This window comes from Maylandia zebra, linkage group LG19, assembly GCF_041146795.1.
Source record: "Maylandia zebra isolate NMK-2024a linkage group LG19, Mzebra_GT3a, whole genome shotgun sequence".
Classification (NCBI taxonomy): domain Eukaryota; kingdom Metazoa; phylum Chordata; class Actinopteri; order Cichliformes; family Cichlidae; genus Maylandia; species Maylandia zebra.
The window spans coordinates 3,807,375-3,832,367 of NC_135185.1; the positions used below are offsets into that span (position 1 = coordinate 3,807,375).

Here is a 24,993-nt window from a genome sequence, read left to right on the forward strand (position 1 = left end):
TAGTGATCAGAAGAACTCCCTCAGGAAAAACTCAAGAAGAAATGGTCTTTTTCAGAAAAGAAAAGCTGCAGGAGGCTCACCAGTTGCAGCTTTTCAAGGCTAACCAGCGCCTCCTGCTGGAGTGGAGTCTCAAACAAAGCAGTGAGATGGCAGAAAAGGGACTTCCCAAGACCAGAACAGAGGCTGACCGGCTCATTGTGGAGCATCAGGACTGGAGGGTGAGCACTGTGGCTTACTTAAACTTTACTACCTTAATGAAGTAAATGCCAATTTTAAACGTTGCTGTTTTTAGACGGAGATTGACGCTCGTGCTGAACGCATCGACTCTGTCAGGGACTTTGGTCTGGGTCTCATCCGGTCTGGTCACAGCTCTAAGTCAGAGATCCAAAAGGCTTTGAACCAGCTAGAGGAAGCTAAAGCTGGACTGGACCGAGCCTGGTTGAACCGTAACATAACCTTGGAGCAGGCCCGTACACTACAGGTGACACAGCAGCGGCCCCCAAAATAATTTAATATGACTTTTTGATGTGAATAATGAATTAATATAGTCTCATTCATATTTATAAGTATATTTGCAAAATTAATTTGCTGAATAAATCTCAGATTTAATTAAAATAAATATATTTCATGTATTGTAAGTTAACCTGGTCCTCTTAGCATTACACTGAATAATCCTTAATATAATTGACGAGATCAGACAAGATCGGGCGTTCTCAGGGTGGTATGGCTGTTCTGTGACTGCAGCTCAGGCGGTAGGGCAGGTCATCTACTGATCCTCCTTCAGTCTGCATGCCAAGTATCCTTGGGCAAGATACTAACCCCAGATTGCTCTCCCCGATGCTACATTTGCTATGAATGGTAGTTAGGAAGCACTAAGAACCTTAGCAGACAGTGCTTGTGTGATTGGATGAATGTGGCATGTTGTGTAGAGTGCTTTGAGTACTCTGGGAGAGTAGAAAAGTGCTATATAAGAATCAGTCCATTTACCACAATTGACACATATGATTGAGCTACTTTACATAACTGAAAAGTTTCAGCTACCTTAGCAAGGTGGATTTTGTGTCTTCTTGTAGTTAGACATAAGACAACTATGAGACACAGCTTTAGCAGTCAGATTAGCTTTTGCTGAGCTCTTCTCTGTATCCTTCAGATCTTCCTGACCTCTGTAGAACAATGTGAGAGCTGGCTCAACAACAGTGAAGCCTTCCTGTCTAATCAGGACCTCGGGGTACGGATGATTTGCTTCAGAATCATACATATATAGGAAAGTACTCTTATGCTGTGAAAGCAACCTATTCTTTTTGCAGAGCTCAGTGACAGAGGTAGAAACACTGCAGAGGAAGCAGATTCAGTTTGAGGAAGCCCTGGAGGCTCAGGGAGACCAGCTGGACCAGGTAGAGAAGCTGGCCCAGGAGATGATCCAACAAAAGCACTATGATGCCAACAACATCAGAGCAAAGAGCAAAGCACTGACCACCAGGTAGTCATCAGACATCTCAGCCACACACTTTCCAATTAAAGCAAGTACTGTAGCTGGAAATAATGTTTTGACTCCTGCTTGCTCACCTGCTGTGTTTGCGCAGGCGGAGTCAGTTGCAGCGGCAGAGTAGATCTCGTTACAAAGCTCTGGATCAATCCCTCCAGCTGCAGCAGTTCTTGTCCAGCAGCTACCAGGTAACTTTCTGAACTCTGCTGAAGCCTAATTTGTATTGTTCTTCAGGGGTCTATAGCAAATTTGTGTTTTCCAGGTATGTGTGTGGCTGAATGAGCGTAACGCCATAGCACTGGATGAAAACTGGAGGGAACCAAACAACCTTCAGGCAAAGCTGTTAAAACATCAGAGCTTTGAAGCAGAGATCCTCGGCAACCGCTACAGGGTGGAAACCCTCACTAAGGTGGATTTTCTTAAGTGTCTGTGTATTTCCCTGATTACAGCTCTAGCTGCAAGATGTCTTGGGCTGGACAGTTAACGGTTTATTCCTGAGAAGTGTCAAAAAGATTATCCCATCAGAATTTTTGTCCTATTTAGACCTTCTCTTAGATTTTGCTAACATTTCAGACTTTATTGTTTGTTTACACCATTGGGAATATAAAATGTTGCCTATTGGGTGCTTTCCAGGAAGGAGAGAAGCTGCTGTCTGAGTCTCTGTCTGCTGAAGGAAAGGTTCGACCTCGACTCAGAGAGCTGACTGACAGCTGGGATACTCTGATCCACAACGGCAAGGAGAAGAAAACTAGACTGCAGGAGGCCTACCAGGTACTTGCCCAGTCATGTTTAATGTTGCCCTTAAAACTATAACTTAATTTCAACTTAAACCTACTCAACTTTAATCCTTAACTAAATCTTCATAGAAAACATTAAAGATTTCTTTCATGCTCATTGCCCTGGAATTGTAGGGAGGCACATAAAGTTCTCTGAATGCCCTTTGTGTGTTTAGGCATTGCAGTTCCAGCGTTCATTGGATGACATGGAGCAGTTCGTGGCGTCAGTGGAGAGGGAGCTGGCCAATGAGGACTGTGGCAGTGACCTACCCTCTGTGAACAGACTGCTGAAGGAACTGCAGGGGGTGGAAGAGGAGATGGATGGACACCAAGACCGAATCCAGGTGCAAGCGCGAGGGTGGACATAATGCTTAGTTGTTTTAAATCCTCATAATTTTGAGTTTTTAGTTTGATTTTTTTTCATTACTAATTATATCTAAGCTACATACTAGATTACTTCTATAATGATATTATAGCCGTCATGGTCCTGGGTCTTTGTCCCAGGGTTTATGCTATGGATTGTGTGAATCGGGTTAAAATGATATTCTAAGTTAGGCTAGATTCTCTGATTGTTTCATGTTCGGTTTTCTTGTAATTCTGAGTTCTCATTCGATCATTTAGTTTCTGTTTAGTTTCTAGCTCTTAGTAAGTAAGCAAGTAAAATTTTATTTATATACCACCTTTCAAGACAAAGATCACAAAGTGCTTCACAAAGAAATACCAAGGCATTTAAAAGAAAAAACAGACGAAAAGGTTCTTAGTGATCATAGTTTTCCCTGCCTCTGAGTCTAATCTTCTCCTGTCAGTCAGTCTTGTCTCTGTGTTTATTCCTGTCTCCCCAATTGCTGCGTCTTGAGTTTCTGTCTGTGGGTTTCCCGTGTCCTGTGTCTAGTATATTCATTTTTGCTTCCTCCCTGTCCCATTATGCCAGTTAGCTTCCAGCTATGTTTCCCATCCCTTGTGTATTTAGTCCCCTGTTGTCCTCTGCCTGTTGTCGCGTCATTCCACATTGCTGCGTGTCTCTCCCATGGTCCTCGTTTCTCCTAGTGGTTCTAGTCTAGTTTCTCTGTTCCTAGTTTTCTAGCTTCATAGTTCTTTGTTTCCAGTTTTAAGTTATGTTTACATATATCCCGTGTCTCAGTGTTTACAGCAAAATAAAGCTGCCTCTTTTAGTTCATCACCTTTGTGGCAGCTCCTGCCTGCCACACAGCACACTCATGACAATTGCCCACCCTACTTCACAACAAACATTAATGTGAAATTTATTTTAAAAACCCCACCATATTGTTAACATCAGCTAAATGTTAGTGGAGACACATTATTCATGTTAATGACTATATGTTTAACTCAGTTTTAAGTCTAAAGGGAAAAATAACCTTACTTATACTTCTTTGGTTTCCAAACTGCCATGCCACACTAGAGTTGCCTGCCACCATCATGGAAAAAGAGCATTGTAGATTCACTAAAGTGTGACAAATGTCGGCTTGCTTTGTAAATCCACTGCATATATGAAGTATATGTAAATGTATATATTTTATATATCAGGGTCTGGTGGACACAGCAAAGAGCTTCCACTCTCAGGGTAACTTCCTGGCTGAGGAGATTCAGACCAGAGTGGCACACACCATCAACAGGTTTGTAAACAGCAGATCATTTGCACTGTGAAGAAATCTGGTTGTATACATAATGTAGCCGACTTCCTCATGTCTCTTTATAACCTTGGAAGAGGTTGATGCTCTTCCAAGGGTATAACAACTGTTATAAAAATTAAAATATCACTAAATGAGAAAAAAATGTTTGAAATGTATTTCACCGGTGTTGGTCTTTACTCTGACAGGTACAACAGTCTGGCGCAGCCCCTGCAGAGACGTAAGGAGAACTTGGAGGCCTGGCAAGTCCTGTTCCAGTTCTACAGAAATGTGGAGGAGGAAACGGCCTGGCTGAATGACAGACTGCCCTCCATCACTGCCAAAGACTTGGGCAGCTCCCTCAGCAGTAGCCAGCAGCTGCTCCACAAGCACCAGGTGACCACTTGCAGAGTTTACTGACAGTGAGGAAGGAAGAAAACATATCTAAATTAATTAATATTCACATTATTACAGACATCATAATTTTAATAAGACATTTATAACCTCCTGGACTTTATTTGTAGCTCCAAATTGCAATTGTTTTTATAGTTAAGGACATCTTTGATTACTTGTTTAGTGGTCTGGTCATAGGTTATTAAATAGCATCTATGGTTCAAATTGTTCCAGGTTTTGGGTTACTTTTGTTGTGTTTATTGAAAAAAATAATTTGCAAATCATTTTTTAAAGACCTTGATGCAGGAGATCTCTGGACGCATGCCATTGGTCCAAGCAGTTCAGGAGGCGGGGCATAGTCTGGTAAGGATCTCTTTGATTTCGGCATTGTTATAGCTGGAATGTTTAAGAAATGATCCGGGAACCTTATGTGTTCTTCTCTCAGGTCAGGGGCCGACACTTTGCATCTCACGATATCCGGGAGCGTCTGGAGGACTTAAAGAGTCTGCATGAGAAGCTGACGGTAGAGGGTGAGAAGAAAGTGAAACTACTGCAGGAGGCAGTCAGCATACATGCCTTCCTCACAGAGGTAACAGACACATGACATAAAACTGAGATTTAACGTATAAAGGTCCCCCTTTTTAGATATATTATAAAATATCTGAAAAATAAGTTTTGTTTCAAGTATCATAAACCACAGACTGTAATCACTCACATCCTCAGACCATGCCGCAATGTTACCGACTGTGACTCCATCAACATGCTATGCTGCTCTTGTTCAAAAAATAAAAGTGGCGCCTTCGCCTCAAGGCGCTTTATATTGCAAGGTAGACCCTATAATTTTACATACAAACAAAAACCCAACAATCATATGACCCCCTATGAGCAAACATAACTCCCTTTTAACAGGAAGAAACCTCCGGCAGAACTAGGCTCAGGGAGGGGTCGCGGTCATCAGCCGTGACCGGTTAAATCCTGAATTGATATTTAAATAGAAATGTATTTTGCCAGAAATACCTTTAATAATATATTTCTGACTGTCTGAATCAAAATTGAATTGAATCAGAACCTCGTGGATGAAAATCAAATCCATTTTAGAAATCTGTGACAATACCCAGTCCTATGTATAACCGCTCATTACTAGCAACACTGTAGCTGACTGTATATAAAAGATTTAAGTCATACAATTGTACAAATTACCCTCTGAGCAGGTCACTATCACAGGAAGAGACAGAACACCATGTACTCTCACGGTCAATTTAGAATCAACAACTAATCTAACAAGCCTTTTTTGGACAGTTGGACTGGTTTAAGACATTATTTTATGTTATGTATATAATCACAACAAAAAAAACTGTAAAAGAAAAAAAAAAAACTTTACCTGTTATGTGCCTATTTTTGTGTGTTTGAAGGTTTCAGAGCTCCAACTGTGGTTAGAGGAGCAGCAGGTGGGTTTAGAGTCTCGAGACTGCGGGAGGAGTGAGGAGGTGACGGAAGCTATGCTGAGGAAATTGGACTCTGTGGCTGTAGAACTGGACAACCAGAGGAGGACAGTGGAGAAGCTGCAGGAGAACGGTGCATCGTTGCAACACCTTAGACACCCCAAGAGGTAAAGCGGTGTGTAGTACGATGCAGTATCATCATTCTGCTTGGGTTTTTTTTTTTTACATTTTGAAACTTAAAAGAAAAGAATGTTTCTGTTTTTCAGCCACCTGGTCAGTGAGTCTCTCCCAGCTGTCGTTGAATGTTTTGAGATGCTCCTCAGACTTTCTGCATCCCGTCGTGCCGCTCTGGAAGATCAGCTCCGTCTCTATGTGTATGAGAGAGAGGCTAAAGAACTCCAAACATGGCTGACCTCCAAGAGAACGATGGTAGAGTCCACCGACTGTGGACAAGATCTGGAGAATGTGGAAGTGAGTCACGTAGAAAAATAATCATGGGTTTCTTGTGCTTCATAGTTTTTAAAAAGTAGAATGGTTGAGCCATCAGCTATCAATTGCTGCTCCTGTGAAACTAGCTCCCAGTTTGGGTTGTAAGATTAGATTTCCAACTTTCTTTTTGATGATGCTTATAGTCAGGGCTGGATCAGTTGATCCTAAACCAGCCCTTAGTTATCCTGTTATAAGCTCAGTCTGCCGGGTGACTTCCCATCATACACTGAGAATTTGTTCTGTACTCATTTATTTTCACTCCTCATGTGTTTATACACCACTACTGCATGGCATTAGCTTTTCTCTTTCCCTTCACCTACTAACCAGTCATGGCAGCTGGTTGTCCTTTTTCTGCTGGAAGTCTCTTCCTGTGAAAAAGGAGTTTGTCATTCCCACTCTTGCCAAGTGATGCTCTTAGGGGATCAACTTAAAATGACTGTTGTTGGTGACTGTCGTTGTGAACTGGTGTTAAATAAATAACTAGCCTGTGCTAGTGCGCCATAGATATAGTCAGGCTTGCCTCAATTCACAGCTTGGGTTTAGGAACCAGTGTCCAGGAATAAGCCTGGACTCTAGTTTCCCTTAGTGAGAGGTAGCGGGCAGGGGTGGGTATACTTTTATCACTCTGGCTTGTTGCCTGTATGTTGGTTCACCAGTGCACAAGAGCATTGCTTTTCTGCACCTTCAGGTCGGGGAAACGGTCCAGAGACAGGAGCAGAGCTGTTAGTTGCTCACCATCTAGTGACCACTGAGGACACTGGAATGGACAGACCTGGCCCCCCAGATGTGTAGTGAGGGTGCATAAGCCGTGTCTGACAGTGGACGTATTCAGCTTTATTAGCTTGTGGGACTGTGGCTGATAGATATTGACAGGCCAAGCGGATTATGGCTCTGTCAGGAGCTGAACCAAAAGAGTTTGGAAAGAGTTTTGTGAGCCCACCGAACAAGACTTGATCTGCCTTAGTTGACCTCTCTTACCCAGGCAATTCCAGCAAAACATCAGGTGATTCTGGATGAACATGCAGCCCTCTTCTGGACTGCGCCCAGCTGAAGCTAAGCTCCAGTAATGCTCAGGTTGTCAGGAAATAAACAGCTCATCTGATTTCTCTGACTACAGCTGTTTTTTCCAAATATGTCCCCAAGGTCCCCGAGGGGCACAAGGTGTTAAAGCCCTGATACTCTGCTGAGTAAAATGGAGGTGGCTGAAATGCCAAGAGTTGGATTGTGGGGCATCTGTATGATGTCTCCAATTTTTATTTGTGTAGAAATTCATAAAGTCATTGCTAGTTAACGTTAAATGAGTACTCGGCTCAACAGAACTCTCTGTCACTCCGGCTACAGTCCGGAAAGCTGGGGTTGTTCCTGTTTTCTTCAATCAGTGATAAATATTAGTTTTATGGAGGGCCCTTTTTTTTGGGGGGGGGGAGCCACTAATGGGAAAACCATTATTGGATTTTTTTGTATTTGAAATTTTGTTTTCTTTTTTCGTGATTTCTTTTTTTATGTTTTGGGCTTTAAGAAGTATAGAGAGTAGACAGGTAAGCAGGGAGTGATTTGGGAGAGGGATAATGTGACACAGAGAAAGGTCTGTGGTAGATTCAAACCCAGATGAGCTATAACAGCACCTATTGAACTAGTTTTTCTAACTGTAGAATCAGTGACGGGACTTTAAAAAATCTGTCCATCTTCTTATCTTGGGCGACCGTGGTTTGCCTGCACCAGTGTGTGAATGTGAGAATGAATGAATAGTGGAATTGTAAAGCGCCTTGGGTGCCTAGAAAAGCGCTATATAAATGCAATCCATTATTATTATTATTATCCAATTCAGGGTAGCAGGAAGTTTGTTCAAACTTATGAAAACAGAGGCTCCAAGTTATATTGATTGCATTTGTTTGGGTTTAGTTTCATATTTATTTATTGTAGCATATCAGTTTTTGGCTTGAAAAAATCTTAAAAAGGAAGAGACTTTACTGGCACACAAATAGAGAAAATGGTCAGTTTGTAGTAAATATTAAACCAATGTTCTACCAGGGTGTATATCTTCTGAAACTCTTAGGTCTCAAACTGCTAATATCTCCCTCTTTATTCATTTCTTAGCTTTTTGTCCCTTCTCTCCATCTATAGGTCCTTCAGAAGAAGCTGGAGGTTCTGGTTTCAGAAGTTTCCGGTTTGGGTCGCAGCCGACTGACCTCAGTACAGCAGCTTGGCCGAGGGCTGCAACAAGACGATCAGGCTCGCAGGAGGGATGATGCACTCAGCAGGCTGTGGGATGAGCTCAACAGTAGCATAAGGACCAGAGAACAGGTATAGATCTGATAGATCAAGCTACCTGAGTTGATCTGGGTTAGAGGTTGTGAGAATGATGGTCTGTCCTGTGTCCTTCAGAATCTGCAGGCAGCAAGGGAGATTCATCAGTTTAACCACGATGTGGAAGAACTGAAGGGCTGGATGGCTGAGAAGGAAGCAGTACTGGACTCAGAGGACCTGGGCCACGACCTGCATTCCATCCAGACTCTGATGAGTCAACATGAAGCATTGGAGGTAGGAAATGTCCACCAAACACTGCATCAAAGCTAAGTGGTGGATGCATGACAGCTGAATGAATGTTCCTGCCTCGTTGTCTGTCTTTTCCATCAGAGGGACCTGGTTCGAATCTCTGAGGAAGTAACCAGGAGTAGAGAAGTAGGTCGCACACTGAGCAAATCCCAGCCTCAGGCCAGGTCCTCTGTGACTCAGCGGCTGGATGACCTAGAGGACTGCTGGACCAGTATCCAGGACAAGGCCTCCCTACGACGGGCCAGACTGGGCCAGGCAGAAGATGTGCAGAAATACCTTTCCCAGTGGACTGAACTCATGTAGGTTCTGTCAATGGAAAAAAAAATTATTCACACACTACCCAAAATTCAAAAACACTACAAATAGTATTAAGTAATTATTAAGTTTAGCTTTATTTTTCTATACAAACCCCCAAAGTATTTGTGTTTCAGCCTGGTCTCAAACCAGGGACCTTTCATGTGTTAGCCAAATGTGTAAATCACTACACTGTGGAGTCCAGTTGGTAAAGCTCATTGACATTGGATTAAACTGCTTTAGAATTTTTATCTGCAAGCGGCTTTACACCCCAGGTCTTCCTTTCATGTGATGTTTGACGACATCAGTTTCATATCAGTTGTCAGTTGTTGTCACCCGCTCTGTTCTGGGGTCATGTGCCCAACTCCACTTTCCATGTATGTGCACAGAAGAGTGTGCAGGTGCCAGAAAGCTACTCTGCCAGATATAAGCACAAATGAAAATAACAACCTCTTTGTTCCTACCAGCAGATTACCAGCTTTCTCTTTCAAAGAAGCAGTATTTTAAAGATTGCACATTGTCTTGTGTTCCAGGGCGTGGCTGAAGGAGATGCTGTCTCTGGTGAGAGGGGAGCCTCAGAGTGGTGAGGGAAGTGACCTGGAACAGCTCATTAAAAAGCATGATGAGTATCGCGTCCAGATTGACAGACAACTAATCAAATCACAGGCCGTCAAACAGAAAGGAAGTCGTCTGATTGAGGACGGAAACTTCATGTCTGAGAAGGTAGTTTGGCACATCAAACATCAACAACAATAGAAATGACTCCGAATGGCTGATATCCCTCTGTATATTCCTCCTCTCAGGTGGAGCAGCGTATCTGTGAACTAGAGGAGCTGGAGATGCGGGTGGAGAAGGTTTGGGAGGAAACCAGGCTGCTGTATCAGGAGGATCTGGAGATTGTCCTTCTGCAGAGAGAGCTGGAGCAGGCTGAGCGCTGGCTGAGCTCCTATGAAAGCACTCTGATGGCTGAGGAATACGGGGTATGCGAATGCTGAGAATTGGACAGAAAAGTGAAATGGACAGATGTCTCTATGGGTCAAGCACACTTTTCACTTTTCAACTCTTTTGTAGCGATTCATGGAAATTGTTGCCCTGTATCAGGGTATATTTTTGCCTGTAGTGTGTTAGTAATGCAGATAAATGCAGAGGTAGGAGGAAAAAAGATATCTAACATAAAATGATTTGCTCCTTGTTGTCCATCGTTCAATATGGATGCGTTTTTATTTTACCCCTGAAGGAAGGCCATGTTATACCTGTTATAATAATAGACTCAATACACCTGTTTGAAATAAACTGAAATTATTTTTGAAGGAAGATTTCAGAGGATGGAGTCCCCAAGACGTCACTCAGAACTCGTGGCATTAAAACGTCTCTTAACCAGAACATCTTCTGTGGTTCCTCCAGGATTCTGTGTCTGACGTTATGGAGCTCCTTAAGAGGCAGGAGGACTTGGAGGCCATGATCCAGGCCCAGAGTGACCGTTTCATTGCACTTCAGAAAAAGAAAACACAGGTAACATTAACAACAGGAAAGAATAGAGTTTCATAGACTAAATCAAAGGCTTTTCCCCCAAACACTGGTTTTCTCTTTCTTTATTAGGTACTGAGATCTTAAAAATGTCTTAAAACCATTTATTTAGATTTTTGTAGTGCATGAACCCTGTTAAAAACACTTTCTTTTTTATTGCAGAGGGAAAACAGACTGGGTCTTCATGGAAATGAGGAGAAGGACCTCCAGTACAGACAGCCTCCAGCTAGAGTTTCCTCCCTGAGAAGTAAACCATCAGAACTAAAGACCCCACGGATCTCCTCTAGAGACGTTCATGGGGCCAGCAGTGGCAGGCAGACAGACAGAACAATCAGACCATCCGTGCTGGAGAAGAAAGCAGAAGCTGTCTCTAGTTCTCCTAGCCCTCTTCTCAGCCCACCACTAGGACCTGGATCAGATTCAAAGATTATTAAAAAAGCAGAATCGGCTGACAGCTCTGATGAGTCCGATGAGTCCAGTCCCAGCCCGACAGTTAACGCCGGGAGAAGGCAAATCAAAAATTCACACCTAAATTCTAACACTCCCCTTGGAGAATCAGCGGATTCCTCTTCACAACCGCCTCCTCAGTCCCATTCACTAAAAGAGACTCGGCCTAGGTCCAAACCACCTGTGGCTCCAAAGCCCAGAATTTCCTTTTCAGAGCAGGCGTTTGGCTGCCGCTCTGATTCTCCGAACCTTCCAGAGAAACCCACCACTCCACCAAACTCACCTTCAGCAATCAGACGACTTGTTGCCCCCACTGAACCGCCACCACCTCCACCTGTGAAAGAAAGATGTATTCGCCCTAAATCACCAACATCAAGGCAGCCCGATGTGCCTGGCTCTCCTGCTCCACCTGCTGCTGATCACATTACACCACCCAACGCCCCGACGGCTGCACCAATCACAAAGGAGGATAAGACGTGAGCATGCCCCGTTTCCTGCTGCTTTGACATCGACTGGCTGATTCCTCAACTTAAAAAAAAAAATGTTACTGCAGTGGTTTCAGCTCATAGCAAGAAAATATATATTAATCATCCATGGGATCAGTATGCTGCGCTAAAGAAATTGCACACACATAATTATACAAAAAACATTAAAAAGTAAGTTAACTCATGGTTGACCTTATTCCCCCCTCTCCTAGACCTCAACAAAAGTCTTTAGATCTAGCAGAGGGGCAACCCGAACCTGAGGTATAAACTGTCTTATTCATTAAATTAATAAGCATCATCAACCACATGTTCTCACACCTGTCATACTTACTGCCAGGTCACACCTGGGGAGCCAATCAGAATGGAGGGCGTGTTGGAGATTAAGCTGAAACAAGGAGGAAACAAGGTGAGAGACATGTTACACATCTGTAACTGATGATATGATCTTTATAAAGATATCTAAAAACGAAATTTCATATTGGGCATGAACTCAACGTGCTTCTTTGTTTGATACATTTTTAATTTTATTTACACATCTCTATCAAACTGGATGGACAACCTGATGGAAAAGGAGCTATTCGGCTTCCCAGTTGGATTTTCCAATTTTTATGTCTTGGTGGTTGCTAACACAGTATGAAATCATGCTCTTTATAAGGTATCCAGTTGTGATTTTGTTGCTGTACTGAGTAGCTGCTTAACGGAGGAAGATGCTGTACTCAGGATTGTTTCTAAAGGCTAAAGAAAATAATGTAACATTATAGTGTTGCCCACTTAAAGTGAGAGGAGATAAGCAGAGTGAATTGCTCTGTTGTTTTCCTCGTACATCCACACCCTGAAGACTGCAGAAGCTGATACACATTGGTGTATTTTTAATGCCATTAGCCAGTAAAATGAAGGTCTTTTATTACTTTTTGAAACCTACTTTGAGTACCTGGATGATTTATGCCAGTTTTCTTTTTGCCACTCTACCCTTCCATTAGCACCGGTGGTTTGAGAGACACCAGTGGTGCTCCTTTTATTTCCTTTTGTTCCCGAGAACCTTTTTGGGTTATGGCAGCCTGTTTGTTGTGCCCACTGTTGAAGCATTGGCTGAGGCTCCTCTTTTGTTGCAGGGTCTGGAGCACTGGGAGGAGGTCTTTGCTGTTCTGCAGGGAGAGACTCTCAGCCTGTTTAAAGACACAGCAGCTGCTGCACAGGTAGAGAACATTAAAAAGCCACTGCATCACTGACAGCACTGCCTACATGACATGACAGCAGTTTGGGTAAAAACAATTAAGTCCTGTCCTGAGTGCGTTTAGCACCATAGCAGATGGACATGTTTGATGGTATCATGTGTCCTTGACACAGCGATCCCATTTACCTAGGCTCCCCTGAGGCTGGGTTTGTATCTTCTCCCAAAATCAAACTGAGGATCTTTCTTTCTTTTAAGATGAATGTGTGAGTGTATCCTGAGAAATGACGGGAAAAAGAAACTCAACAAAAAACAGCATTTATTTGTTTAAAGAAAACATTAAAAAAAATAAAAAAAATAATAAATTCACACATTTCTTTTTCTAACGTATTCAACAATGAAGCAAATAAGGGCTTCCATTAATAGAGATTAATCGAGATGGCAGTCATGATTCTCTTTTTTTCTAATTCAGTCCTCATTTAGAATTTGAAAATCTCTTCATGCTCTGAATAGACGCCACCATAATCAATGCAGAAGCTAACTTTAAAGGTTTTCAAAATATTTTGGTAACTTGAACAAGGGTTTTTGACTTTTATCCAAATCTGGAGATTTTTATTTTTTCTTTCAAAGTGTTTTTAGCATGATCATCTTTATTGGAAACATTTTCATATATTAAATTCAACTTCCTTAACTTCAAGTTGCTTTCAAACAATTATGTTTATGCAATGAAATGAAATGTCTGTTGGAGTCAAACTCAAAATATTCCAAAATTCAAAGGAACTTGCTGCCAAGGCTGCTGTTTTTGTGTTCTTCAGACACAGAATAATTACTCGCAGTTGAGCGTAGGTCGTGTCTAATGCATACTCAGTGTGTTACGAAAAGGAAAATATTGCAGCTTATTTTTCTACAGGAAGGATTATAACCACAGTGTTCTCCATCTGCCTCTGCACGTTCACTAATAATCTCAGTGAGGTTACTGTCACGGTTCTGGGTCCGTCGGACCCAGTAGTTTGAGTTTTATTATGTTTTGGTTTTAGTTTGCATCAGGGGTTGTTTTCTTGTTCTCTGGTAGTGTTGATTATGATGATGTTTATTATTTGAGTTTCATGTTTCTGTGGTGTTTAGGATTTGTTCTTCAGTTGTGTCTGCTTAGTATTTGTCTAGCTCCATGTGCCATTTTCTGCCTGTCTCTCTATGTCGAGTTTGTGTCTTAGTGTGATGGTTGCTTGTTCCTGTTTTATTGTGATGGTCTGCGTCTCATGTGAGTGTGTTCAGTTTTACCTTTGTCTCGTCTTGTTGATTATTCCCAGCTGTGTCCACCACCTGTGTGTAATTCCCCTGTGATTCTCTGTGTATTTAAGTCATGTCTGCCGTCATTGTAGTTGCTGGTCCGTCTGTGTATTCCACCCTGCGTCATCTGTGTGTTTCCCTGCTGTCAACCGCCAAGTGTTTCTGCTCAGGTTCGTGTTCTGTAGTTAGTTTGTTCCCAGTCTAGTTAGTCATAGCTCCCTTTGCCGTTTGTATTTACTTTCATGCTCAATAAACCACCTTCACACCTTCACGACTGCCTGCGTTTGGATCCTCCTTCATTGCCTCCACACGGCTCACCTCACTCGCCGTGACAGTTACACTGTTTAACTCTGTTGTGCTTTCACAGAGGACATCTAGGTGGCCTCCTATCAACGTAGTTGGAGCAGTTTGCAGGGAGAATCGCTACTACAGAAGCAAGGAGAACACTTTCAGACTAATGTAAGAGATGCACGCTTCATGGACAGTGTAAACACAAGCACAACACAACATTGGAGCATTGGAAAGTTGACTTTAATGTTGTTGCTAAAGTTAGAAATCACAGCTTCTCTATGCTGTATGACTGTCTGATGTATAGGACATTCTGAAACTTCATATTTACACTTAAAATTGGCTACTATATTTTTTGGACTAAAGGCGCACTTAAAATCCTTTAATTTTCTCAAAAATCGACAGTGCAGCTTATAATCTGGTGCGCCATATGTATGAAGTTGATGGTTGATTGTTAAAGCATTGCGGCTACCGTAATCAGGAGCCTCGAGGATCCCTTCCAACATAAATGAATACAGAATACTAAACAGCAGTGACTTTTGTAGTGTTACTGAAGTTGGACTAGCTGGTATATAATGATGTGCTACATGATCGGTAGTGACACAGCTATGTTAGCATAACATAAACACAGTGAAGCTGGAGGATGAACGCTAACTTTTTTCCACTTGATAAAAGTTAAGGTGAGGGTTCCTGATGGTTAGAGACAAATGCAGTTGCATGGCAGGATGCTGTAAACGGAAACCTCAAACTTCAGTCAGGAGAACTGAGATAATCCATCCACACTATGAGGTTAGTCATTAATATACTGCAACAACATGGGAACAGAGCAGCTGTGAGAGAATTCAACGTTAATGAATCAATGGTACGGAAGTGGAGGAAGCAAGAAGAATGAAATGAGTAAAGTTTGACTTATCTGACTGCTTTGTTTCACTTATTGCGCCTTATGTATAAAAGCAGACCAGATCATTGACAGTGCGCCTTATGGTCTGAAAAATACGGTATTTGTTTCTTAGCACTGTGAAACTATATTATAATTTTGAAAATTTGTGGCTCACCACTGATCTTTCAAATAAATTCTGCCCGTGCCATACTTTGGTCTCAATTATGCATTTCTTTACATCATTATATGCCGTATTTTCTTATGCAAAACATTCTTAGGAAGACTTATTTTTCTGTACTTGTGTTGTGCTTTCTCTCTCTCAGACTGGAGGATGGCAGTCAGTATGTATTTACAGCATCAAGCAAGGAGCTCCAGCTCATCTGGATGAAAAAGCTCCAGAACTGTCCAGAATCTGCCAGCAGTGACTCTGACGACTCTGGGTGAGCGCTCACTCATGGTTGATCAATTTTAATAGACCTAAGACAAAGCTCTCTCTCTTTTGGATCATAAGTGATTACTCAGTTCAACTGGAGAATGTGAAATATTTGAGCTTAAGCAAAAAAAAAAAAAAAAAAAAAGTTGTGTATCTCAAGGTTGCAAATGAGAACTGAAAGAATTAAAAGGAAAGACATTTACAAGAAGTAGCTGAGTGGAAATTCTAAACTACCGATTTGTAAGTTTGGAAATTGTAGTTATGATAATGCACCTTTAAAAACTGAATAAGTGCAATACAAATTACAGTATAACAAGTGGGATTAAACATAAGTGTTAATGTCAAACATGTAACCTCATCATCTACTGAAACAAGACTAGTGATATAACCTAAAATCACTATCACTCAATATCAATAAAAGCTGGTGATAACAACATATTTTTGGTGTTATTACACAAACCTTTATACGAATTGTTCAGTGTATTCCTACTCAGATGGTCCTAGGACAAGCTAGGGTGCTTCACCTCCTCTTGGATCTGTTGTCATACTTTGGAAAGTCCAATCACTTTAATAACAATAACAGGTTGTTTAAAATCAGAGTAACATAGAAGGCCTGTCTGTTTCTATTTTTGTTTTGATAACACTTTAAAATTAAGCTTGTTGATAAGAGAGCAAAACAAAAACAAAAAACAGAGAACAAGCGTGAGCCGTGAGGAAAACATGACACAAACGAGGCTTTCAGGATCAGTCTTGTGATGTATGCCACTAAGTGGCTGGGGAACTCTATGTGGTTGCACATCGATGAGAGGGGTTGGCCCCCAGTGCAAGATGTACATCATGTATTTGGAGCTGCTACCTGCTTTTATACCTCTCGAGCCCTTTTGTCCTGTTCTGGTCCAGCATGTCCTGGTCAGCACCGGTGTTACAACAGTGGTTTCTTGCATAAACATGCAGGTCAGGACATGCTCCCATCCCCTGTTAAAGCTGCCTCGCTCTCTGTTGTTATGGTGCAACATTCATTCTCTCTTGCCTCTTGAGAGGGCAGCTCAGTTAAAGGTTTGCTTTCAACTATGGTGGCAATGATCAAAACTGTGAGGGCTTAATCTACAACGGGTGTGTGTGTGCCTATGAATGGCAAGTGTAGGTGTGTTTTCTCTTTCCAGTGCTCTTTTACAAATGGAATGCAGCAGCCCTGTGAACCTCTGTGTCCTGTGATGTGCCACATAGTTTCATTAAACAGATTCAGGATGTTTGTCTGCTTTGCTGACAGCCAGGTATAAAGCTTTACATAAACAGATACACTGCCACTGGATTTTGGAGGCCATTTCCCTAGCATAAAGTACCAAAGGTCTCTCCTTGCCTCAGTGTGTGAGACCACATACCACCAGGGAATGGCAGCCTTATCTGTTCCATTTAAAAGGGTTTATATGTGACAAACCCAGAGGGTTCATATGAGAGGTTGACCCAAAAGCAGACTCAAGAGCTGACTTTTTGATCAGGCACCAAAACAAGGACTATCAGTACACACGTGCACACATACACACAAACACACGCCTGTGGAGAGATCTCTGGCAAGCAGTTGTGAAACAGAGGAAAGACTGAAATGGTAGAGGAAGGGTTTTTGTTGTATGAGAGCTGCAGGGCTGTTGAGGCTCTGCAGAAAAGGGTGGAACGTCAAGCTAATTAAGCAGTGAGCTAAGACCTTCTTCAATAGAGTGTATGAAGGTAGCCGTGGTTTGGGGGGTGCAGGACTGATCTGATTCTGGTGAGGACCAGTCTGCTTGAGGAGAGGAGGGCTGTAGAGGCTGTGCAAAGGGCCCAGGTTGGAGGTCGTTAAGTAGCGACATCATATTTTTTACAGTTTGGCTGAAGAAGGGAGGCGTTGGTTGGCATTCAGTGGGTGCAACAGAGGAGTCCAGCAATTTAGATGGAGAGGAGTTCTCCAGAGAAGCAGGGCTGTTCGGACTATATTTAGGAGTATTAGAACAGGAGAGTGTATCAGGCTGTGGAGTGACAGGGAGGATTGACCACATGTCATCCTGTCAGTGAAACCAATAGGCTCTTTTTGGTTTTTAAAGAATGTGTCAGGGGAGGCACATAATGTGGATAGAGAAGTATATACAGGAGAAGCAGGGTTGGTCTGATTTAACTGAGGACCAGTGAGTGGAGAGGAGGGCTGCTGGGATGGAGTCAAGCTGTTCCACCACTGACAGCAGTGCTTCATCAGTGTCACTGACAAAAGTGGCCTCTTTCTGGAGCTGAACGGGTGCAGCAGAGGAGACCAGTGATGCAGATGAGGCACCCCAACCGGTCGCAGCAGATGGCCGCCCCTCCCTGAGCCTGGTTCTGCCGGAGGTTTCTTCCTGTTAAAAGGGAGTTTTTCCTTCCCACTGTCGCCAAAGTGCTTGCTCATAGGGGGTCATATGATTGTTGGGTTTTTCTCTGTACCTATGAAGCGCCTTTTGTTTCAATTGAATTGAAATCCATATGAGAAGCTGGGAGGACCGGATTTACTTGACACACAGGCGCATCAGCTGCTGTCTGTGTGTTCTGCAGCTGCACACACGCTGACTGCTGATCAGGAAGGTTGGTAACAGCTGGCTGCTCAAGAGGCTCCTTTGTAACTGAATAGGAAGAAGATGGCTGTGTCTGAGCTGGCGTCACACAAAGCCTCTTGGCCTGTTGATCTTCCTGTTTAGGTTCAGATGCTGCACAAACAAACACAAACAAAAACACAGTAAGTCTTCTTTCGTTAACAGATTTCCGTCTTCTTTTCATCACATTTCACATGAAAAAACGTCGTAATTCCCAGAAATCTCCTCTCACCTGTGCTCGAGGTGCGATTTCGTGTTCTCTTCCTCTTTTTGCCCTAAAAACAAAAATATGAGAATTTTCATCAGTTGATCCAAACTCTGTGCACTGGTTGTTTCATAATTCAGTGCAGTGATGGGCACATGTATGAACTGCATGTTAGCACTTTGGACATACGTAGTTTTCTTTGGTGGACCAGTCTGGATGCTCTGTGGCGTGACGTCATCTCTCGCTTTCAGCCTGATCAAAATATTTCGCTTGTTCTTTTGAGAGAGACCTCCACTGAAGACAGACAATCATGAGAACCCACTGTCAGCATAGATAAATACTCAGCTACACTGTTACTACAGGGCAGCTGGCACACATGCACAAACATGAGCATAAAGCATTAACAGATGCATAAATATATGCAGAGTTACACACTTACCCTCTTTGCCACAGCTGCATTTACGGCTGCACTGGCAGTTATATTCAGTTCCACCATCACCTTTGGCCTCTGCTCCTTCAGGTAAAGCATGAAGGCGTTTGGTGGCTTCTTTATGTACAGCCGGTCCTCATCCTGTTGGGCTTCACATTTCCTTTTTCTACAGGAATAAAACACAGAGTCAGTGCACATGTTAGCATTGTGTACAGCTGTGAGCAAAGTAGTTTAAAAACATGAGTAAAGCTGTGAAACTGAATGTAAGGAGGCACCATTAAAGGAAGCTGATTACAGTAATGCAAGCAAACATCTGCAGAAAAAAGACTGATATCTGGAGATAACTGACACAAAGCACCACAGAAACTTACTTTGGAGTGGAGGTGTTGGATGGGGGAGCAGGAGGGACAAAATCCCAGACTGGAACACCGTGCCTACACAGATGCAGAGACGGATACGAGATAACAGAGTTTATGAAGATACAGATGTTCAGCAGCTGTGTACACTGGTGTGTTTGTGTGTTTTACGTACAGTTCTCCAGCAGGATGCAGGTACTGGATCATGTTTTCTGGAATCCCGAGCACATTACGCTTGAAACACACAAAACACACAACAGATGATGAGAAAAGCTGGAATGCTATGATCTATCCACTCGGTAGAAGAAGTGATCAGTGGGAGGAGAAGATGTGCATAAAACTACATTCATACATAGCTGGACTTTGATCTCCTGCGTTATTCTTTGGAATTATGTTTCACTGGCAGCGACTAAGTTTACTGTTCAGCAAAGCTTCACACCACATTTATACAAAGGTGAAATACAAGGAAGCTGAGAGCAGAGTGATGAGTCCAACACTTTTAAACATCTTTATCAATAAAACTTCAATGAGACCTGTCACTACCTCTGGGTGTCTCAGCTGTCCCTGGCTGACTGTAGAGGTGAGCTGGTGCTGAGACCATGAGTGGAACCAGCTGCTGAGTCACAGGAGGAGCTGGTTCTGGGAGGATGTTGCTAAAGAATCCTCCAGTCTGAGGATCTGATGCTGGCTGAGGGGGAGCAGGTGTCCCAGAGGGTAGGATGTTTGCCCCAGAATGCCAACTTCAGGAGTGGAAGGCGCTTCTTCTGACTGCATTGTCTCTGAAATATGATTGTTTTCGTCCCTGAGGTCCATTTTAGAGACAGACGGGTTGAGGGGGTTGCTCAGAAGAATGACAACTTCTTCTCTCCGGGATCCTGTGGCACACATTCATAAAAGTGTTATATTTAAGTGTTATATTTGTAAAATAATTCAAACCAAACTGAGAAATACAAAAAAACTAACAAACTAATTAATACTTCAAACGATGCTAACCTCAAACTTTGTTAACTCTCATTACTTCGCTGCATTTATATAACAGCAATTGTTCTTACTTTGTAACAAACAGTTTAAAAAGATAATGCACTGTTTCACAATTACAGTTATATATAATATAATGAACAGGTTTCAGTTGTTTACCAAAAAAATGTAAATATCATATATATGTATATACAAGAATCTGCAATTCAACAACACTAACAAGGTACATGAGGACTTGGAATTTGATTTTTAAAATACATTTGCTGACTGACGGGTTTTAATTTTGCATCAGCTTAGCCAGTTACAACATTAAAATAATGACTTTTCTGATTTAAAACCTGATTAAGCTGACCTGTACTGCAGAAGGAAATAAAAAAAACTGTAGAAACAAGTTGCTCTGCAGATTCAAGTTTTACAGGCATTCGTGTTATGAATTAATACAATATGATGCATTGTTGAGATGAATTCACCCCAAAGTTTGATTAAAATGTAACAAGAATGTGCTGTATGAAGGCAGTTACTGCCTACAGGTTTATTTAAATACTGCAGATATATTTTAAAGTACATTTTTCTGATAATACCATTGCAGTTTTCATTTAAATTTTAATTCGATACTTGTTTTTTTTTTTTTTTTTACACGATGTGAATTACTTAGGCTACGTTCACACTGCAGGTCTTAATGCTCAATTCCGATTTTTTGATCAAATCGGACTTTTTTGTCTGCTTGTTCACACTACAAATAAAATGCGACCAGCAAACGCGCTCTAGTGTGAACGCTCAAAGCGGCCCGCATGCGCAAAAGAAGATGTAACACACAACGCGCTCTGTTTAGACCCAGAGCAAACAATATTGTTTGACTGATGGCCCTTAATATAAAGACTTCGGACTTTACGTTTCCCAATTTTTGCTTTAAGTTATTTTGTTATTTACATAATAATGTAGATAACCTAATAATTATCCTTATTGCTGTTTTAGAGGAGCGCTGCTTCAAAGGATAGTTGCAGATTTCTGTCAGAATCTGCAGATTATACAGTACAAATAAAATGTTCACGTTTCTCCAACGTTGTCTTCCCAACAGTTTCACTGACATCTACACAGGATGGCCAGGAAGCGTTCGCGATGTCTTCTCTGGCGCTGATAATTGGCGTCTGTCTTGTGTCAGTGACGTAAAAGACAGATTTAATGCGACATGACCGTTCAAACAGCAGTCGCTTTCTAAAACATCGGATATGTATCGGATTCATTACCACATACGAAAGTGACCCAGATCAGATTTGAAAACATCGGATTTGTGCCGTTCACACTGTCGGATACTGATCGGATATGGGTCACATAGGGTCAAAAAAGTCGGATTTGAAGCGCTTTCGCCTGCAGTGTGAGCGTAGCCTTAGTTCACTGCTGAATCACACAGTAGCTCGATAATTCAAACTTTAGTTTGTAGACTTTGTTTACACGTTGAGGGACACAGTAAAACAGGAAAAAGGCTTTTCTCAGGGACTCTGGGGCAGATAGTTTATGTTGGGCCCCGACTGAGCCCACAGTACATGTCAGGGTACTTATTCCCTTAGTAACCAAATTGTAAGCAGAGAGACAAAACCATGCTCAGAAAGGTTAACGCTTGTTTTCAGTTTTGAGTGTATTGAATATTTCTATTACAATATGCAAAAAGTCCATCAGTTATTGAAGGAAACAGCTGTCGGATGTTGCTTTACACTGTAAAAAAGAATTCTGTACAAAAACAGTAATGTGTTTGTTTTTTTTTAACGGAAGTTGAAAGACTTTCCTGTAAATGGTACAACGGAAAAATCGTCTTATTCTTAGTCACAATATATTTTCTGTGTCATTAATGGATTTTTTCTGTGAATAGAAAAACTGAAAATTCTGTTTCTATTACTATTTACAGTCACTTCTTTTAACTTTAACCCATTAAATGTACGTTTTTATATCCTTAACCATACATTTCTATACAATTACACCATTATACACCATTTGCTTGTAAATTAAAACTTCTTAAAATGATCTGTGCACAAGTAGTACACAACAACATTGGTACATTTAATGCTAAATATTCTTTTATTTTATTTTATATTGCTTGTTCTGATGAAGACTTTTAAACTGTCAACAGCAGCTAAGTGAATAAGGATTTGTGTCCATGAACCCTCAGCATTGACAACACTTAAATGCCATAGTTCAAAATCCTCAATCCACACCTTTTGTCCCCTGTGTTCAAAATGCTCTTAGCTGTTAAAGTAGAGGAGAAAAGTTTGACATATTTCACAGCCATTACATGTTCTCTCAAAAAGAGGGCACAGTTACTTCCCAAGCAAAAACCTCTGCTTGTGCTCACAAACCCTAAATCGCAACAAATTAGACAATAATAAGACAAGTGACTACAAAATGACACCGGAGGTTGGTGAAGAGCAAGCATGAAGTGAGAAATTGTGTGCACACTTTCTAGTGATACCTTCATTTACCTGTGTGATAAAGTCCTGAATGTAGCGTGGTAGTCCATTAAATTCCATCTGAGCTTTAAAGATCAATTTATTCTGAGGAAAAAAAGAAAAGAAAAGAAGTTTTAAGATGTTCATTTTTTGTTGCTATTGTTTACATTTAAGATTAAAAAAAGGAATAAAAATACAAAGTTTAGTATTAGGTGGAAAATGACTTGAAATAAACTGAACTTGTACACCTACCATTGAAAGCCAGCAAGAAAGAATAGAGTTTTGGTTTTGTTTAGATCTGCTGTGGATTATCATTATTAATTTTCCTAAAATAAATGTAGAGTTGCAAACACATAACAGCATTCCGTTGCAATATAAGCAGTTTATAATTAAAGTAACACGCAAACCTTCACAAACTAAATCAATCACAACATTAAACTCACCTTGTTTTTGTAGACAAGGTGATCAGGCTTTTTGATCCTCTCCTGAGACCAGCTGCACTGCACCATCAGCATCTTATATCTTCCTTTTTCACTCAGTAAAGTGTTTCCTTTTGTTGGCTCTGCACGTGCAAGTGTGTGATCACAGGTGAAATAAGGGATATTTTTCCATTGCAGGTTTAGAGTGTTTCATTTAGTGATAGCTGTTGATCCACTTTTCAAATAATCTCTAAGGATCTGAATTTTTAAGAAAGACACAAATGTCCCTGCTTATTATTAGCTTGATATAGACATAACAATTTACAATATGTCAGCAGCATCCCCACATGGCATATAACACCCCTGCAGACCAGCACTGCGCCTATATTATACTTTAGTCAACATATAGTTATAATTTAACTACAATTAGCTCAATGGGGTCACAAAAATTTCCCACATACTTGAAATGATCTACTCAGCATTACAAAAATTACATTTTCAAGAGAAGTTGGAGTAAAAATGTGTTTACAGGAAAAATGTGTCTGTCTACAAATATTAACTAAACATTTTATGTGCTACAAAATGGACATAATGATAAATGTGCTGAGGTGAAACTAAACTTTCAATAATATCACCACTATAGTTTGTTAACCAGGGGCGATTCTAGGATCAGAGCTTTGGGGGTGCTGAGCACCCAGAGAGCTGCCCAGCCAGCCAAGATACACTTTACTCGTCACAATGAGACTTCTTCCCCGTCTCTTTCGGTCCCTGCATCCTCCCTGTCCTCATCGTCTGTTGTCTTCGTCTCCTTTATCAGTCATCACAGTTTTACCCTCTCTGTGCAAGTCTGCAAATTTCTTTATTAAATCATAAGATTCTTAAATTCATCAAGTCTCTCTGTGCCTGGGTCCTCGTCACAAAACATGACATCACTGTTTTGTACATTTTAACACAATTGAATCCCACATTTGTGAAAGAAAAGCAAAACACTTTTTTGAAAAGTCTACAACAAAACCATCAAATCTGATAAAGGTTATTTAAATGCTGCAAAAGAAGAATGGATTGGAATAAAAAAAAAAAATACATATCCTAACCTTAATTACTGCGGGAGAATAATGAATGATGCTCATAGTGAGTAAGAAGTAAACTGAGTGCATTTTTTGGACAGAGATTAACTTTTAATGTGTTTGTATAATATAATACAGATACATAAAAAACACTCCCGAAACAGAATAAATTCTTACAAATACATTATTACAAAATATTAATAAAAACCTATAAAAATGGAGGCAACTTTGCCTGTGGTAGAATGTATACAATGTATGAAAAAATCTTTACTGCAGATACTAATTTTGTGTTGTAAGATTTCATGCTTTGGTACTTGAGAGAGCTTGACTTTTTTATCAGGTGGTACACACTGTAAAACGTTTGAGAAACACTGTATGTGTGATTAAGATTAAGGAACTGACCTCCCAGCCCATTATTCCGTCAGTGGGCTGGTTTCAGTCATTATGCTAATGTACTGTTTATAAGGTTGGGGAAACCTGCAGTCAGCTGAGACTGAAGAAGTCACTTGGATGGGTGATGAAACGTTTCTCCCACAAAACACTACGTCCAGATGAACAGAATCGACTTTTGGAGAAGTGTATGTGTGCTTTTGGAAAACATTTAAAGCTGCTGTACAGAATCTTTGAAACAAGCTTAAAACATTTTTAGAATATAAACAGAGCATCTGCTTCTCTTTGCAGCTCCTCACTCCACCAGGGCTGTTTGGCTCTTTCTGATAGTGTGCAAATGTGATGTACGTATTGCGGCAGTCATACAGACAACTGGACGGTCCAAAAGTTGGCCTACCTATTACTGGCTGAGGTTTTAGTAGAGTTTTGGCTGAACCACATAAAAATATATCATTAATTTTAATCTCCCCAATCCATTACAATGTTATGTCGGAATGTTGTTAAAGAGGGTCAAAAATGTTTCAACCC

The 24,993-nt window shown here is 41.2% G+C and overlaps 1 protein-coding gene across 1 annotated transcript in view; it reads left to right on the forward strand.

Moving 5' to 3' along the window:
• The window catches only part of sptbn5 (spectrin, beta, non-erythrocytic 5), a 68,119-nt gene that overhangs the window by 35,058 nt on the left and 8,068 nt on the right, over positions 1 to 24,993 (forward strand). Inside the window, exons 54-79 of the mRNA XM_004554656.3 lie at positions 56 to 218; positions 293 to 481; positions 1,151 to 1,228; positions 1,308 to 1,480; positions 1,584 to 1,674; positions 1,749 to 1,895; positions 2,120 to 2,257; positions 2,439 to 2,606; positions 3,808 to 3,896; positions 4,100 to 4,286; positions 4,578 to 4,646; positions 4,729 to 4,872; positions 5,696 to 5,892; positions 5,992 to 6,196; positions 8,339 to 8,518; positions 8,600 to 8,755; positions 8,852 to 9,069; positions 9,598 to 9,787; positions 9,868 to 10,044; positions 10,469 to 10,576; positions 10,754 to 11,514; positions 11,736 to 11,784; positions 11,861 to 11,929; positions 12,636 to 12,719; positions 14,352 to 14,443; positions 15,476 to 15,592. Coding sequence (XP_004554713.3) covers positions 56 to 218; positions 293 to 481; positions 1,151 to 1,228; positions 1,308 to 1,480; positions 1,584 to 1,674; positions 1,749 to 1,895; positions 2,120 to 2,257; positions 2,439 to 2,606; positions 3,808 to 3,896; positions 4,100 to 4,286; positions 4,578 to 4,646; positions 4,729 to 4,872; positions 5,696 to 5,892; positions 5,992 to 6,196; positions 8,339 to 8,518; positions 8,600 to 8,755; positions 8,852 to 9,069; positions 9,598 to 9,787; positions 9,868 to 10,044; positions 10,469 to 10,576; positions 10,754 to 11,514; positions 11,736 to 11,784; positions 11,861 to 11,929; positions 12,636 to 12,719; positions 14,352 to 14,443; positions 15,476 to 15,592 — 4,239 coding nt within the window. The remainder of the gene's footprint in view (positions 1 to 55; positions 219 to 292; positions 482 to 1,150; positions 1,229 to 1,307; positions 1,481 to 1,583; positions 1,675 to 1,748; positions 1,896 to 2,119; positions 2,258 to 2,438; positions 2,607 to 3,807; positions 3,897 to 4,099; positions 4,287 to 4,577; positions 4,647 to 4,728; positions 4,873 to 5,695; positions 5,893 to 5,991; positions 6,197 to 8,338; positions 8,519 to 8,599; positions 8,756 to 8,851; positions 9,070 to 9,597; positions 9,788 to 9,867; positions 10,045 to 10,468; positions 10,577 to 10,753; positions 11,515 to 11,735; positions 11,785 to 11,860; positions 11,930 to 12,635; positions 12,720 to 14,351; positions 14,444 to 15,475; positions 15,593 to 24,993) is intronic.